This window comes from Lutra lutra, chromosome 6, assembly GCF_902655055.1.
Source record: "Lutra lutra chromosome 6, mLutLut1.2, whole genome shotgun sequence".
In the NCBI taxonomy this organism is placed as follows: Eukaryota; Metazoa; Chordata; class Mammalia; order Carnivora; family Mustelidae; genus Lutra; species Lutra lutra.
The window spans coordinates 66,159,267-66,176,449 of NC_062283.1; the positions used below are offsets into that span (position 1 = coordinate 66,159,267).

The 17,183-nt window shown below is 45.7% G+C and overlaps 1 protein-coding gene across 3 annotated transcripts in view; it reads left to right on the forward strand.

The window, feature by feature from the left end:
- KIF6 (kinesin family member 6) overlaps positions 1–17,183 on the forward strand; it is a 465,466-nt gene that overhangs the window by 409,571 nt on the left and 38,712 nt on the right. For all 3 annotated transcript variants that reach the window (XM_047733172.1, XM_047733173.1, XM_047733171.1), the window contains one exon: positions 6,624–6,674. In XM_047733172.1, the coding sequence (XP_047589128.1) occupies positions 6,624–6,674 (51 nt within the window). The remainder of the gene's footprint in view (positions 1–6,623; positions 6,675–17,183) is intronic.

The following is a 17,183-nucleotide window of genomic DNA, read 5'->3' on the forward strand; positions in this document are numbered from 1 at the left end:
TTCTTCTAGAACTCTTATTTTTAAGAGTTAGCAAAGCTAAGTTACCACTTAGCAAGTGGTACGATCATTATGGAGGCAGCACCTCCAATTAACATGGGTCTGCTGAGACCCAGCAGGTGCTTCTCTCTCAGACCTATAAGACTTCATGTTACAGCATGGCCATCATAGCACTGCTGGTGTTAGTAGGAGTGGGAAGCAATCCAGTTGTCCTACCTTCAGGGAAGGGAAGTAAAATGCACTATGCAATGTATGCAATAGTTAGAAACCAAGGACTAGATGCGCATATAGCAAAATGGGTAGTTGTCAAAAACACAGTGCTAGCGAGTAAATGGGAAACACAATAGATCTATAGCTCAGTATTTCTTTCATAGCTTAAAAACTTCACAGAAAACTTTAACACAAATTGTAAGAATATATGTGATAAAAGAGTATGTATCAAACCAATCAGAATGGCCACCTATTAGAGGCATAACAAAAAGGGAATTGGAGATGGGGCATAAGGCATGGGGATAAACACACAGATATATATATATACTCTCTCTCTCTCTCTCTCTCACACACACACACACACACACACACACACACGCACGTGCAGGGCGTTATCCATACTGACAAGGATAATGTGCTGTTAACTAAAGAATAAGACTAATTCAACCCTTTGTGAGTCTGCATCAATAAGTGTCTGTAGCTGTCTATCCAGAAAATTACTTTCATCTCTAATGAATTCATGTTCCAGCTATTAATTTTACTATCTTTTTTTAGCATTAGATTTATTCATACATTTTGGCATTTTGTGGCCAGGTCCATTTTTAATGAAACCCATTTTATTTCTCTCTCTTTCCCTCTGTCCATTTTTTCTCATCCCTCTCTATCTGACAGGCCCTCCAGGCCCCCCATCAGGAAGACACTTGGGAGTGACTGCTCCATGGTGATGTTGGGATGTGGCCCACCTGGACAGACTATCAGTGGGCAGCTTGGTGGGCAACTGAGGGTAGCTGCGGGTGTACCCTTCTTCCTCCTTGGGCTTGCAGTAGGACGTGAACCATAGCCCTAGGCAACATCTAGCAGCACGTTTTTTTCCTCAGTCCCCCTTCAGTCACAGGTTGGGTGGCAGGGGACTCTCGCCCCACCCTGCCGCTTCAGATGTGTCTTGCTTGCAGGATGCACTTTTAGTCACCTTCTTGCTTCCCGACCTGGAGCCCTGCCAGCCGAAAGCGTGGGCTCCTCCAACCATTCTTCATTTCTGTCCCACTTCAAATCTTCAGAAATCTGTCTTGAAAGCTAATCTAGCAAAGTCTCCTTAATATTCTCTTGTTTTATTTTATTCACCATTGCTATGGTGGGAAGAGGTGGGTCCTGCCTCAATCGATTTTCAAATTATCCAAACAAGTTTAGGTACAACCTGATGAAAGAGTAGCAAGGAGGAGATGAATGTGCCTGATTTTAAGACTTCAAAGGATTTGCATACTCCTGTTTGTTGGAAATTCATCTAAGCATTACACACATAATTTATGCTGGGCCCATTAATTTTACAAATAGCCTTACAAATGGTCTTTGGGGAGTCTAACCTTTTGGTAATCACAGCCCTCTGTGTTAGAATACAAAGAAACTGGCATCCCATGTCACAGCTATAATCCACACTCTGAGTTCATACCCACTAACTAGCTTTCCTTTCAAAGAGGCCCCTCAGGCAGGCAACACAATTCTGTGTCCTCTCCCCACACCCCAATCCTGCTACTGAAGTATAATTTGATTTACTGAATTGCTGTAGTAGTAGAGTCAAATAGAAGAACAGATTTTCACTGGGGTCCGGACCCTTTAGGAATGACCCTGGACCCTGAACTTAGTCTCCCCCCAGCCCTACTCCTCCATTCAAGCCCTCCCTTCCAACCTCCACCCGAAACCAGTGTATGCCTGGCCTTCTCCACCATTCTGGCCCCCACCATTGTCATTGACTGCCAGGCCTTTCCCACCCTCACCTTAACACCTCTGCTCCCTTCACAATCCACCCTAGGCTCACCATTAGTGATGATGCCTTTCCTAATGCCGCTAATCTACCTTTCCTCCTCTAAACTCAGGTTTACCATTGATTTGACATTTAACCACTCGTCCTTCAGGCCAGTCATCTTGTGACTGTAATAACCTTTCCATATGTCTGAAAGTGCCTTCATGCCTAAAAATTAGTCTGGTGTGTCACATATGCGGACACATTATCCGTTATCCTCCCAAATGTCTTGAGAGATGGTAAAACAGATATTATCCCAGTTATTTTACTATGACCCATTTTTCAAATGGTAAGATGGAGGCTCAGAGACGTTAAGTAATGTACCCTAGTAGAAGTCACAGAGTTGAGATTTGAACTTAAAATCTGTAGACCTACAAGTTTGTAATTTCTTCTAGTTTAACCAAAATGGCAAAGAAGTTTGCTTCATCTCAATGCCAACTCCCAGCAATCAGATATAGCTGCCCAAAGTGCTGTGTTGAAGAGCCAAACCCAGGCTCAGCAGGAACACAAACGTCCAGGAAGGAAGAACAAGGTCTGCCAGGGGTCCAGCTTTTAACAGGAAGAACATGCAGGCGCCCTGTTTGTGGTCCCCTGTATCAGGTTAACTTTCTCAAACTAGAAGAGACTTCTTAACTAGTCTATTTATTCCATAGCACTTAAAACATGGTGCTTAACATATAGTTCATGAGTGAGAAATATTTACTGCCTGGTAGTGACGTCAGCATCCTCAGTAAGGCACCACATCACACAAATTGCGCAAGCATCCTGCCTGAGGGCCCTATTCTGGGTGGGGGTCAAAGTGAAGGGCTTGCTCCAGATCCCACTCAAGCAGCTTTCCCTTGGTGACCAACTTCAAACTACCAGGAATGCAAAATAAAATGTGAAATGTAAGGAAAATTGTTGTATCCAAAAGGCTATCATTGTAAAAATAATAATAATAATAATAATAATAAGTGTTGCTTCTTCACGATGATGATAATACCTTTCATATGAACTACTTGGTACAGAAAATCGCTAAACCACGCTACCCCACATGTGGTGGTTACGAAGGTCAGGCATTTGCACTGGTGCTCCCCATGGATGATTGCATGTTCCAAGTACCCCTTCACCCCCTGCTAACACCCCAACTCCAGCAATCAGTGAATCAGAAAGGGAGAGAAGGTGTTTCTGGCATGCGCTGTTGTAAGGTACTGGAGACAAAATTACTAATTACCACCATTTGCCTACAAGCCGAGCCTCCGCCCGCGCTCCAACTTCCCTCCCTGACCATGTCCTGCCTCAGGCTGGGAGTTCTCTGTTTCCGTTTCATCTCTTTTCCATACCTCAGGATGGAGATGTGTCCAGGAACCCCGGCCAAAACCAGCAAATTCATCACCATGCTAATGACAGCAAGCCGCATGCTGAGTGAATTCTGCTTTCCCCCTCAACTCCTTCTTTTGCCAAAACCTGTGGAACTGCAAGATCCAGCCGATTACAGAGACTGTATCTTCACATGAAGAATGGCTCTGGTAGAAAATGAAATTAGGTATCAGCGCTAAGGCTATTTTTAGATGCTTGTTTGGGAACATCTCAGAAACAAAGATCGCCATGTGGAGGGCAGTGTTGTCCGAGTCACCCAAATTGAACATCCATGCGCACAACTTAAACCTACCTTTCTCAATAGGGGCATTATAAAGCATTATAAAGACCCACCCATCCCGGCGGGATGGCTCATTGTTCTGGGAATAGATATTTCTGTTTGCGGAGTTTATAGAACCGGCAGTCCTGGGGGCAAATCCCACTGTTTATTTACAAGAGCAGCTCTTCCCAGGCTGGGGTCCGACCAGAGAATCTCTAACCCTGCTTCCCCAGGATTTGGAGAAGGGAGCCCAGTGGATCATTCTGCTGGGAGCAGGGGAAATCATGCCATACGAGACTGAGTACCTACAGGGGTGAGGCATGAGCATGGGAGCTACGTGGTTGGGGAGACCTACTGCTGGGGAGGCCCATGGTCAGGGGGACAAGCTGTCAGGAGTATGTCAGGGAGATAGTTTCTCAAGGAGGAATGTAGCCCAGTGTGTCCTCTGAAGGAGCAAGTCCCCATCCAGTGTCAGGCACAGAAGAGGCTCGTGGTGGAAAGTGCCTATGCCAGATACCCAGGACCCAGGCCAGGCACCACTGCGTCATTGGCTGTTCCTGCTGTGGGCATAAGAAAGCCCTTAATGACCTACTCTCCATCAAGGGTTGTGTCTAAATGGTGTGTTGCATTTGTCACAGCACTACCTCCTTTTACTTGAAAAATGCATGTGCTATGCTTCTTTACAATTCAGTTCAGTGGTGTTGGACATAGACTGGAATCTCAGCCCAGCACCACCCCTGGACCCCCATCTTCTTCCCTTTACTGATGTAGACAATAAAGGTCATATTGCTGAGAGTGGGAACAAGATCCCATCAGTTCATTTTCCTGTTGGCGTTAGGCTGGTCCAATTCTCACCCATGGGCCAGATTGCCACTTCTCCACCTCTCCCCCCCACCCAATACATTCCCTAAATTCTTACTCTCCCCCACTTCGAATTAGGGTGCAATACTGCTTATGCCCAATTCCTGGATTCCTCTCTTCACAGTCCTCTCCAGTGGGGACACATGAAAAGCAAGGCACAGACTTGCACTTCGGCAAGAGCTGAAGGGACAGATGACATTTAACCCAGAGAGGACAAGTCCAGGTGAAGAAATCATGGCATCCTCAGACCCTCACTGCCAATGAGAGAGGATCCTTCTTCTGTGCTATTCCAGAGAACCAACCAGGTCCAAATCCGGAAGTTACAGGGAAGCATGTGTCAATATCATATTAATAACTCCTTATATACAGTTTAATCAGTGGAACAGCCTGGACACATACAAGTCATATAAGTAGCAGGGACTCCTGAATTGAGTAAGACCTTAAAGTGAATGACTTCTGCCATGCCTCCCAGTCATAGTATTCTAGAAACTTTCTGTGAGTGATGCGGTCTTCTGTGACTGCTTCATTGTCTACTAATCTTTTGAAAACTCAGTTCAGTCATCACCTTTGAGGTGTCGAATGTACCTCATGTGAAGAAATGAATACATTAGACCAGGGAGCAGTGAAATTCCCAGGCTTTCTCAGGGTCCCCAGGGGCCTGATCACATCTCCCAAATGGGACATGTGATGCAGACAGCACTGACATTTTAACAAGTCTTCTGAGCCCTTGGATATGAACAAACCCGGTGGGGGAGGATGCTTCACTCCACCATCCAGCAGGAAATCATAGCCATATCGTAGAGATGGAGGAACCCTGAAGGTCACTTCACCCCAAGTCCTCCCCAGGGCAGGGGTTCTTGCTCTCATACCCCACAAACTGTTCCCCAGCCTATGCTTGAACATTGTCAGGAAGGCCCTCGCTGCTCTGCCAGGAAATGTAGTCCAGTTAGAGACAACTCAATTCATGTGGAGACAGTGTTCGTTGTGAATTGTTTCTTCCTCATATGGAGCCCCTACTTTGTCTTTATTCAACTTTACTTCTGCCCTCAGCAGTGGGACAAAGATAAATCTCTTCTCTCATCCAGATGACAAGGTTTGGATTTTTTTTTAAGATTTTATTTATTTAGGAGAGAGAGAGAGAGAGAGAAATCATGAGTATGGGGGGAAGGCAGAGGGAGAAGGAAAAGAAGACTCCACACTGAGCAGGGAGCCTGGTGTGGGGCTCAATCCCAGGACCCTGGAACATGACCTGTGCCAAAGGCAGATGCTTAACTGACTGATCCACCCAGACACCCCAACAACATTCAGATTTTTAAAGACAGCCATTATCTCTGAGACTCTTCTCCCTCCAAGTCTTTCCTTCTCCATCTGAACATCTCAAATTACCTCAAATATTTCTCATATAGCATGGTTTTAGACCCCTAACCATTTTCTATAAATATTTTCTATTTGACTAGTATTCCTTATGAAGAATAAACTCCCAGAACAAATGCCAACTGTGGTCTGACCACGACAGAGTACATATGCAGGGTCTACCACCTTCACCTCCCTTCAACTACACACTATACCTTTATTAATGCAACCTAGAATAATATATGTTTCATAGTAAATGATCAACTGCTGTGTTCATATTAAGGTTATCTAAAACCATCATCTTTATTCCTTGACACAGTTTCAGACAGCTTAAAAGAAAAAAGTAGATTTAAAAATGGCCCTGTACATTATTATAGGATCCAATCCTGCCACCCCTTTCATGAATAATAGACAGATAGAACTACTGAGGAGACTAGGGCCCCAACAAATGTTGCGAGTGACAGCCTATGGTAACTGAACCCAAAGATGAATTGAACCCAAAAGTGAAACGTGTATTTGCATCGATGTGCCAAGAAGCCAGCATGCCAGCCTGTTCTTCCAACACCATCCAGTGCATGGAGGGCTCTTCTTGGAAGCTATGCCCACTTTTATCTTCCTTACTCTACCTTGTTTGTTTGTTTTGGGTTTTTTGTTTGTTTGTTTGTTTGGATGGTTTTGGTTTGGTTTTGGTTTTGGTTTTGTTTTTTTGCTTACACGCTTTGGAGGTAAAGTCTTCCTCCAACCTGCAGGAAACTCACTAATGGTTTTCCTTTGTGTCTTTGACAGGTCGCCTGAAGGAAGAAATCACCCAGCGACATATGCAGCAGGTAGTTCTAGGTAGGTACAAAGTGAAGTCTGCGGGGAAAAGGTAAAGGTAAGACAAGCTGTGTGGTCTTGGAAACCTAGCTAAAAGATAATCCATCTAGAATGGATAAATAAAATGTGGTATATAAATATATACAGTGGAATACTATGCAGCCATCAAAAGAAATGAAGTCTTGTCATTTGCAATGACGTAGATAGAACTGGAGGGTATTATGCTAAGCAAAATAAGTCAATCAGAGAAAGGCAATTATCATATGATCTCCCTGCTATGAGGAATTTGAGAGGCAGGGTGAGGGGTTTGGGAGGTAGGGGAGGAAAGAATGAAACAAGATAGGATCAAGAGGGAGACAAACCATAAGAGAGTCTTAATCTCACAAAATAGACTGAGGGTTGCTGCGGGGAGTAGACTAGGGATAGGGTGGTTGGGTTATAGACATTGGGGAGGGTATGTGATAGGGTGAGTGCTGTGAAATGTGTAAGCCTGATGATTCACAGACCTGTACCCCTGGGGCAAATAATACATTATATTTTTTTTATTATTACAAAATAATTTTATTTTGTACCACAATATTTAATAATGTGAATAACTTCTCAGCATATATTTTTTTTCTTTTATGAATGTGGTAATGTTTCTTTTTTTTAATTTTTTATTTCTTTTCAGCATAACAGTATTCATTGTTTTTGTACCACTCCCAGTGCTCCATGCAATCCGTGCCCTCCCTAATACCCACCACCTGGTTCCCCCAACCTCCCAACCCCCGCCCCTTCAAAACTCCTCAAGTTCTTTTTCAGAGTCCACAGTCTCTCATGGTTCACCTCCCCTTCCAATTTCCCTCAACTCCCTTCTCCTCTCTAACTCCCCTTGTCCTCCATGCTATTTGTTATGCTCCACAAATAAGTGAAACCATATGATAATTGACCCTCTCTGCTTGACTTATTTCACTCAGCATAATCTCTTCCAGTCCCGTCCATGTTGTTACAAAAGTTGGGTATTCATCCTTTCTGATGGAGGCATAATACTCCATAGTGTATACGGACCACATCTTACTTATCCATTCGTCCATTGAAGGGCATCTTGGTTCTTTCCACAGTTTGGCGACCATGGCCATTGCTGCTTCTTTTCACTCCATCTGTATCTTTGGGGTAAATATCCAGTAGTGCAATTGCAAGGGTCATAGGGAAGCTCTATTTTTAATTTCTTGAGGAATCTCTACACTGTTCTCCAAAGTGGCTGCACCAATTTGCATTCCCACCAACACTATAAGAGGGTTCCCCTTTCTCCACATCCTCTCCAACACATGTTATTTCCTGTCTTGCTAATTTTGGCCATTCTAACTGGTGTAAGGTGGTATGTCAATGTGGTTTTAATTTGAATCTCCCTGATGGCTGGTGATGATGAACATTTTTTCATGTGTCTGATAGCCATTTGTATGTCTTCATTGGAGAAGTGTCTGTTCATATCTTCTGCCCATTTTTTTATATGATTGTCTGTTTTGTGTGTGTTGAGTTTGAGGAGTTCTTTATAATCCTGGATATCAACCTTTTGTCTGTCATTTGCAAATATCTGTCAGTTGCAAATATCATTTGCAAATATCTTCTGTCATTTGCAAATATCTTCTCCCATTCGGTGGGTTGCCTCTTTGTTTTGTTGATTGTTTCCTTTCGACAAAGCAGGAAAAAATGTACAGTGGAAAAAAGAAAGTCTCTTCAAAAAATGGTGCCGGGAAAACTGGACAGCTATATGTAGAAGAATGAAATTCGACCATTCTCTTACACCGTACACAAAGATAAACTCAAAATGGATAAAAGACCTCAACGTGAGACAGGAATCCATCAGAATCCTAGAGGAAAACATAGGCAGTAACCTCTTCGATATCAGCCACAGCAAATTCTTTCAAGATATGTCTCCAAAGGCAAAGGAAACAAAAGTGAAAATGAACTTCGCTTCATCAAGATCAAAAGCTTCTGCACAGCAAAGGAAATACATTATATGTTAATAAAACTAATTAATTAAAAAAAGAAATCCATCTAGAACCCTCAAGGAGGTTAAGGAAAGCAAGGTTTGCTGTCAGTGAAGCTTCCTCTGGATGCCCCTCCTCTCTGGGACTAGTTACCCCCATCCTGTGTGCTTGCTCCCAGCTCTCCAGCCTGGCACCCCACCTTCCCAGCTGCTGCCTCATCCTCCTGACCTTTCCACCCCACACCCCAACTTAAGTTCACCCCTAGGTCCCAGCTCCTCAGGGCTCTACTCTGAGCTTTCCAGAGCTGCTACTAACTAATCCTAACAGTAACCATAGGTAATGAAGACAGTGACTGTTTTCTGAATCACCCCGGGCACGGCTGTGTATGCATGGCCTCCTTTCTGCCTTGCGACTGTCCTTAGAAGTAAGTGCATTTTTCGGGATGCAGGTGATTCAATGACTTGCCCAGGATCACATAGCTAGAAATCATCGAAACTAGGATGTGAACCCAGGTCTCTGAGTACACACCTGGTGCTCTCAGCCCCCATGCTCTTCACTGCCAACAATGATGGGCTCACTTAATACATTAATAATGCAAACACTAACCAAAACAGTGATATTCTAAGAGGAACTTGGCACCTTTCAAGCAGTGGACAGCTGCAGAAAATCCCCCCCTTTTGATATGGGACCCAAGGAAGTCACCTGGGGGGAGAGTTCAGCTCCCGGAAAGACTGGTGGAGCAGGTATTTGGGGCACGACCACCTTGTTTCCTTTCCAGCTGACCTGGGACCAAGTGCTTAGAGTGCTCTGATTAAATAAGCAATTCATGTATTCCAAACAAAGGGTTCCCTTGAGATGGCCTGGCCCCTGGAACCTCCTGAAGTTAGAGAATTCCAACACCCAGGACCTCTAGAGGGGAGATGGAGGAGAGCCCCAGAATCAGAGAGATGACCTACTGAACTCCAATAATTTGGATTATTAGGAAGGTGGGTTGTTTAGTTTCAGTAATAATAATGAACACGTCACATAGCCACTGGTTGCATCAGAAACAAGGAAGAAGGAATCCTGAGGCACACTGACCAGAACTTGAGCTTCCCACCATTGACCCTGGCGCTGAAAGTTCAGGTCAACATGCCAGGCTGGCCCTCCCATGGCCAGAGATGCAAGCAGGGAGTCAGAGCTGAGATGCTCCTGACTGCTTCTCAGGAAGCAGCCAGGACTCCCCCAGGGCCCCAGCTCATAGGGCTGGGCTAGGGAAGGTCTTAAGGACCTCTCACCAAGGTGACCCTTGGGCCTCACCAAGTAAGTCACTGGGTGGGGCGGCATCCCTAAGGACTGCCTTTAGACCCTGTATCTGAGGGTTGCCATGTGGCCTCTTCTCCAGTCTTCATGATGCTGCGTGACTAGAAACAACAACTGGAAAACACCGGTCAGTTCCTGGGGCTTTCGGAGCAAGAAATGTTCCATCCTCTCTGACCGCCTCCCCACCCCAATCCCAGACAGTCCTGGGCCCGTGGAAAACGGCAGCATGTCTTCTCCGCAATTCCTCTCGCTCCTCTGTCTGGGAGCCTTCTCTTGAATTACAGCAGGTGTCAGGTTCAACAGGGCCCAGCTTTGCCTGAAGTAATCAGCAGACTTCAAATGGAAAACACTCTGGATGGAAGTCTAATTAAGAGCATTTGAAATACCTATTTATTTTAAAAGCATACTACCCCAATTAGAAAAGAAGTGTTAACATCTCCCAGCTGCCATTTTGAGCTTAAATGCCATGTTTTCAGTCCACACTTCTCAGGAGCTTGTCTGACAGAGCTTTGGAACTGCCAGCGCTCATGGGTTCCCTGGCGACCACATTTCAGAGTTCTTCTCATGGGGAGAAACCTCTCACTGCAACAGATTGTTTCTAGAGCCATTTCCTGCCTTCACCCTCACCCCTCAGGCCCACACTGGGGCTGAGGGCTGGGAACCAGGGCTCCAATGAGACACAAAGCAGCTCAGTGTACTTGATGTTCCATATGTCCTAGTGTTCCGTAGTCGGGGTTTCCAGCAGAGGAACAGGGCAGGCATGACATCTGCCCTTTCCCTCCCTGCCCTCTGTTCTCTTTCCTTTGTCTCCTTCTCTCTACTTTCCCTCCATTTTAAGTATTCCCTTTCAGTATTGTTTCTTTCTTTTGCCTCCATGCTCTGAGGTTTCCATGAAAGTGTAGGTCAGTTTGGTTGGTTGTTCTGGGGGGAAGAATGGAGGAGGTAATGAGCAAGGCTGAGCAGGAGAGGTTTCCTCACATATTTTGTGTCAGAATAGATCTGTGTATGGATGAGGGGATGTATGCCCAGGAAGATGTGTGTGAAGGCAATCTCATATCTCGGAGGAGTGCAGATTTCATGGTAGCATGAGAAACGCCACGTGTAAGAGGCTGTCGACCAGTGATGTGCTGGAGCCAGCTCCACACCCATCGGAGGAGCAACCGTCACCATTTCAGCAATTTGGGGAGCCATGATAAGACACGACTGTTGTTAAAAATTAAATTAGAGAGGGACTTCTAGGTGGCTTAGTTAGTTAAGCATCCAATTCTTCATTTCAGCTCGAGTCATGATCTCAGGGTCTTGGGATCGACCCTGTGTAGGGCTCCGCACTCAGCGGGGAGTCTGCTTAAGATTCTCTCTCTCTTTCTCCCTCTCCCCCTCCCTACATCCTGCGCCTGCACGCATGCTTTCTCTCTCTCTCTCTCTCTCTCAAATAAATTTTAAAAATCATTTAAAAAATTAAATTATAGAAACTTACAACTAAGTTCTATTAAAAAACAAAGGCAGCAAATACTCAAAATGTATCACCTCCTAATTACAGATCTTCCTCAACTTACAGTGGGGTTGCATCCTGATAACCCCGTCATCTGTTGAAAATATCATTAAGTTGAAATGTGTTTAATATACCTCACCTACAAAACATCTAGCTTAGCCTAGCCTGCTTTACATGTGCTCACAACACCTACATTAGCCTACAGTTGGGCAAATTCATCTGACCCAAAGCCCATTTTATAACAGAGTGTTGAGTAGCTCCTGGAATGGATTGAATTCTGTCCTTAAAGTGAAAAGCAGAATGAGTGTCTTGGCACAAGGTGATTGCAAGCTTACCAGGTGCTTACAGGGTAGTCTGGGAGCTGGGGCCCCCCTGCCATGGCCTGGCATCACAAAAGCCTGCCCATCATGCTTTCTCTCGCTAGCCCGGGGAAAAATCAAAACTCAAAATTCAAAGTAGTGTTCCTCCTAAATGGCCATCACTTTTGCACCATCCGAAAGCCGAAAAGTCCTAAATCGAACCATGGTAAGTTAGTGACCATCTGTTATTTATTACATTTCACTATTATTTCTGCCCTTGGGGTTATCTGCTGCCACTGTCTATATCATGGAAATACTGTCCTTAGGGGGCACTACTGTGCACCTCTTCCTAATTCCACATGCAGTAACGTCACACCGGCAGCTTGAAACCAGCCTTGTGGGACTAGTTACATCACAGAAATTGACAAATATTATTATAAATTGGGGCGCTTTTTCCCCCCCCATGGCATCCTGATAAGCACCCATTTGAAGACCAGTTTTGTGCCCATGTATGTTCTTGGGAAGACTTCTTCTCCTCTTCCTGGCTCGCTATCTAGATGACAGTTCTCCACTTACTGCCTCCCCTGGGGAAACCTGGCCCTTTAGAAAATGAGTAGACAGGGAAACCAGGGAAGACAGATGTGGGCCAGGAGAAACACTGGCTGCAAGGGGCCCCTCAATGTAACAGCCAGAGTCTTGGGACCTCTAAGAGAAACACCAATGATCAGTTCTATGAACATCATCAACAAACACATGTTCCCCTGGTCTTAGAGGAGAGCCTACTCCCACACATCATTTCAGGAAACAAGAAAACAGTGCTCTTTTTAATCAGGCCTCATTTGGAACTGGTATTAATTGAACTAGATTCAGCCGGTTGGGTAGAGCAGGCTTTGCTTCATTTAGTTGCGTGTGGTTCCCCCACTTTATTGTACTGGCCACCCTGAAAGTTTAACGTTGTTGGTAACACAAACAAGGCTGGTTAGCAAATGTTCCTTGAGAACTTGGTGTGTGCTCAGCGTGGGTCTAAGCTCTCTATGTGTAGCTTCTTCTTTAATGTTCCTCAAACCCCCATGAGGGAGACTCTACTGTTACCCACACTTTACAGTTAAATCCCAAAGGGGTTAAGTGAACCTGCCTAACTTTGCTCAGCTCAGGGATGCAAATGGACACGCGTGTCCAGAGCCTGTGCCGTAACCCCCGTACCGTGTTGCCCTCAGCCCTGGGCAGGGCATCGTAGCATTCACAGAGGGACAAAGATACAAGGTCCACTCTCAGAGGGTTTCTACTCTAGCCAGCTTAAGGGGAAATACACATAAAAGGGTAGCTCTTTATCTAATTTTGGATTTAATTACACATATTATGCTATTCACTACGCTCATCCCACTGTAGCCCCAAACCAGTTCAGCCTTGGTCTCTGCCATGAAGCCTTGCCTGGCCCCTTTTCCCCAAGCCTGCTTTGTCCTCTAAATTCACACACCTCCAGAAGGCATCAACCTTTTTTTTTGTAATGTATATTTTCCATAGCTGTATTCTCCATGCTGAAACATGAGCTCCTGGAAAGCTGGGTGGGTCGAATTAATCTTTGTACCCCTCGCAGCCAGTGCAGGTGATAAATAGGGCGAATCAGTGCTTCTCCAGATGACTTCCAGACTCACATATCTTGCAAAAGTATAATGAGGCATTTGAACATAAAATAAAATAAGCCCATTTAAAAGAAGTAGAAGGAGTAAGTGCTTTTGGACACCACAGCTGAGCCGATCACAATACAGCAGCAATAAATTTGACTCCCTCTTATCTAGTCACTAAGCAAAACGAGAAGCACCCGGAGTTACATAGTTTTCATTTTCTGACAACAGGAAGCATACCAATTAATTTATCTGCAGAAATGAAATTTCTTCCTGGAACGAAACACAAACCAGAATTTATTGGGCAGATTCTTATTAAAAAACACTGAGTGACACAGTGAACGATGTCTTCAGCCGCAGTCTTAAAAAGATACCGAAATGTTGTTCTACCAGATGATTCTTATATCGACCCTCAATAAAAGCAAGAGGCCTGACATTAAAGCATAACTCATCGAAAACATTTATGTGAGCGGCTGAGGTCCTCTGCTGCAGGTGTTCTGCTTTCTGATGGTTGCACAGAGCAGGAATAAAACCAGGAGAAACCAGCCCCAGGAAGGTGGGCCATGGCCTCTCTCTTAAGTGTCTCTTTTGAGCAATATTTGGTCAGCGACAAGCTCTTGCTCTGCTCAGTCCAAACTCTACCAAATGCCAGTGATTCAGATCTGTGACACATGGTACTAGCAGTATATGAAATATGTCAGGTGAGAGGGACAGGCCATGAGAGCTCTGGGAACTTACCAGAGGGAGTGACCCCCGGCAGTTGTCACCTGTGGCCACAGGTCTAGGCCAAACCTTGAAGAACAGGCAGGATTCAGAACCTCGGAGCAGAGTAGGGAGGTAGTTGTCATGTGTGTGTGTGTGTGTAGTGTGTGTAGTATGTGTGTGCAGGTCTGGCGTGTGTGGTGTGTGTGTATATGGTGTGCCGTTGGTATGTGAGGGTACGTGTGTATGCGGTTATGTGGGGGCTGTATGTTTTGTGTGGGGTATGTGTTTTTGTGTGTGACGGGTAGAGTGAGAGGACTTTCTTGAGAAGTTATTTGAAATAGTGGAGGCAAAAATCTAAAATGGGGAGTTGGGCCAGTTGACTGAGAGCCTTGAATCTGACCATTTTAGCAAGGAATGTTTGGTCAAAGAGGCCTTTTAAGAAAAAAAAAAAAAAGCCCCCAAGCAGCCATTCCAATCCTTCAGCATTTCTGACTCACTGATGAGTAAATAATCTGTACCACACCACTCCCAGCCCCTTGCCTACTTGCCCTACGATAGCTGTTCCTCTGGGCACACATGCTTCTGGCCCAAGCTCAGGGAGGGTCTCCAGGATGTCTGGCTATCTGAGTAAATCTATTGGCAACCTCGCCCCCTGAGATATGATGCTGTCCCAGGGAGTGGCACACTGACCATTAGTCCTGAGCACTGGCCTGGTCCTTTGTGAGTAGGTGGTCAATCCATTCTTTTGTTCTGTGGTTAATGGAAGTGGGGAGATCACTGCCCTTGAGAAGCTCACAGATGTGCCCCACACAAGCTGTCCATGTTGGGTAACACCACACCTTTCTCTGCATTTATCCCTTGACCCAGCTTCTGTGAAAACATAACCTACTGGAACATTCCATTGCCTCTATGTGTAGGCACGTTTTTTAATACACTGTTACAGAAGATAAAAATAATAGTGACTCATAAATAAAAATTCATGAACATGACATTGGCAGGTTCCAAATGGCATCCTGAGTTTCCCCCCACCCCAAATACTAGCCGCTTGAATACTAGTCTTCCTCTCCCCTCCCCATCCCTCTCAGCACCCCAGGAGCAGAGATCCTTTGAACAAAAGAAGCCCCCAAGAACAGTCTGTTGTGGCTGCGGTGCCACGTGGACCCTTGGATTGCTCCCTGGGTGGTGTGTGCTCCCTGACCCTGAAAATGGGGCAGTGACAGCTCCTCGTCCCCAGCAGGGGACTTGAGGAGGGTTGGGAGAGCCACTGAGGCCAGAGTCGGCCTATTCTACCATGTTATTCCAGCTTAGTCTGCCAAGGGGTTCTCTTCTCCCGAACAGAATTCCCACAGTGGCCTCTTGAGCCATCTCCGCCGCTCTCCAGAGCGAGGGCCCTGCCATCCCTCTGCCTCTCCGAACTGTCATTTAAGACTGAATCTGGCACTACTTTTTTGGAATTCTGCTCCTGGGGATAACAAACGTGAGAGTCATCCATTTCCATATCAGACTTCACTGAGCACCTCCTATGATCCAGACAGCATGTGAAACCAGGAAGTCTAGGCTGTGGGGAGGACCCACTGATTGGCATGGAACTGGAGGGGACCTCCCTGCATTCTCTAGCTCAGTGGTTTTCAGAATGAGTTCTCTGGGACCTAGGTGTTTTGGGGGAGCATGAGGTGAAGGGGAGAGAGGCAAGCAGCAAGACCCCAGGATTTTTGCCCACCGTGATTCAACCAAAGTAACTGCTATTTCTCTTTTTGCCATGAAGCCTTTGTTTGGAAAAAAAAAAAAAAAAGGCTCTGCAGCTTTTAACACATCTTCCTTCAAACCTGTGGCTCCTGGGGCGCCTGGGTGGCTCAGTGGGTTAAAGCCCCTGCCTTCGGCGCAGGTCATGATCCCAGGGTCCTGGGATCGAGCCCCACATCAGGCTCTCTGCTCTGCGGGGAGCCTGCTTCCTCCTCTCTCTGTCTCTGCCTGCCTCTCTGCCTACTTGTCTGTCAAATAAGTAAATAAAATCTTAAAAAAAAAAAAAAAACTGTGGCTCCAAGATATTTCCAGAGGCAGATACCCAGCTCCCCTCCCCAGAACTCTCTGAGTTTCCTCTGGATTCATACAGAATTCTGCTTGTACCTCTGTGATAGGACTTATCACATTGTGTGATAATTAACCAGCCTTTTATTCATTTCCCCCACTGGACAGAGGATCTTTATTTCCCCAACACTGAGCACAGTGGTCGGCCCACAGTAGGTCCTCCATGAAGGTTTGCTCTGCGCCAAGATTCCAACATCCATAATATGAGGTGGTCGGACCAACTGACATCCTGTGCCCAGCACATCCTGAAACTGAGCTGGCATTTGCTGGTTGCCTGTTGGATGAACAAAAAAATCTAACACTCCTCAGCCCTCAGGTGCCATGATTTTACCTCTTTGTGAATGCACACATCCTTAAGACATGCAGGAAAGGTAGGTAGCCTTGGTGAGGAGATACATGAGGGCTTGGATTATAGGTGTCTTCTTCCTCTCAGAAAGGAATGATCAAAATGTGAACCCTTGGAGTAAGGCAGAATGTAAAGGAAGCAGCTGCCCCAGAGGTTGATATGACATCACAGTTGGTTCCAGAAGGACTCAGTTGGCTCTGTAAGAGACTAGTGATAAATTCTGTCCACCTGAGTCAATCCTAATCCACCGTTGCTTGTGAATACAGGACTAGCTCCTGTGACATGAGGCCAAATTTGGCCAGATTCCCAGGCTCAAGATGGAGCCTGCAGAGTTCCCACCCTAATTCCTTGCCGAGTTCCCCAATTGCCAAGGCTCCAGTCCCTTTGGGTAGTTCCAGACTTCCCCGCCAGCCATTCTGGAGAACAGAAGGAGGCTCTGGGCATCAGCCCTAGTGCCAGCCTTGAACTGCAGCTGAACTGAACATTCACCTTGGAATCAGGAAGGACCTGATTGTATCATACCTCTACCCTTTGCTAGTCGTGTGACCTTGGTCCATCAACTTTCCTGAGTTTCCATTTCCTTGTCTGTAAGAGAAGAATATCTGTTCCCCAGGGCTGGTCTGAGTACCAGGTGAAATGTGTGTGTGACGGAGTTGAGGACAGAGTAGATGCTCAGCAAATCTACGTGGAACCTATCTCTGAG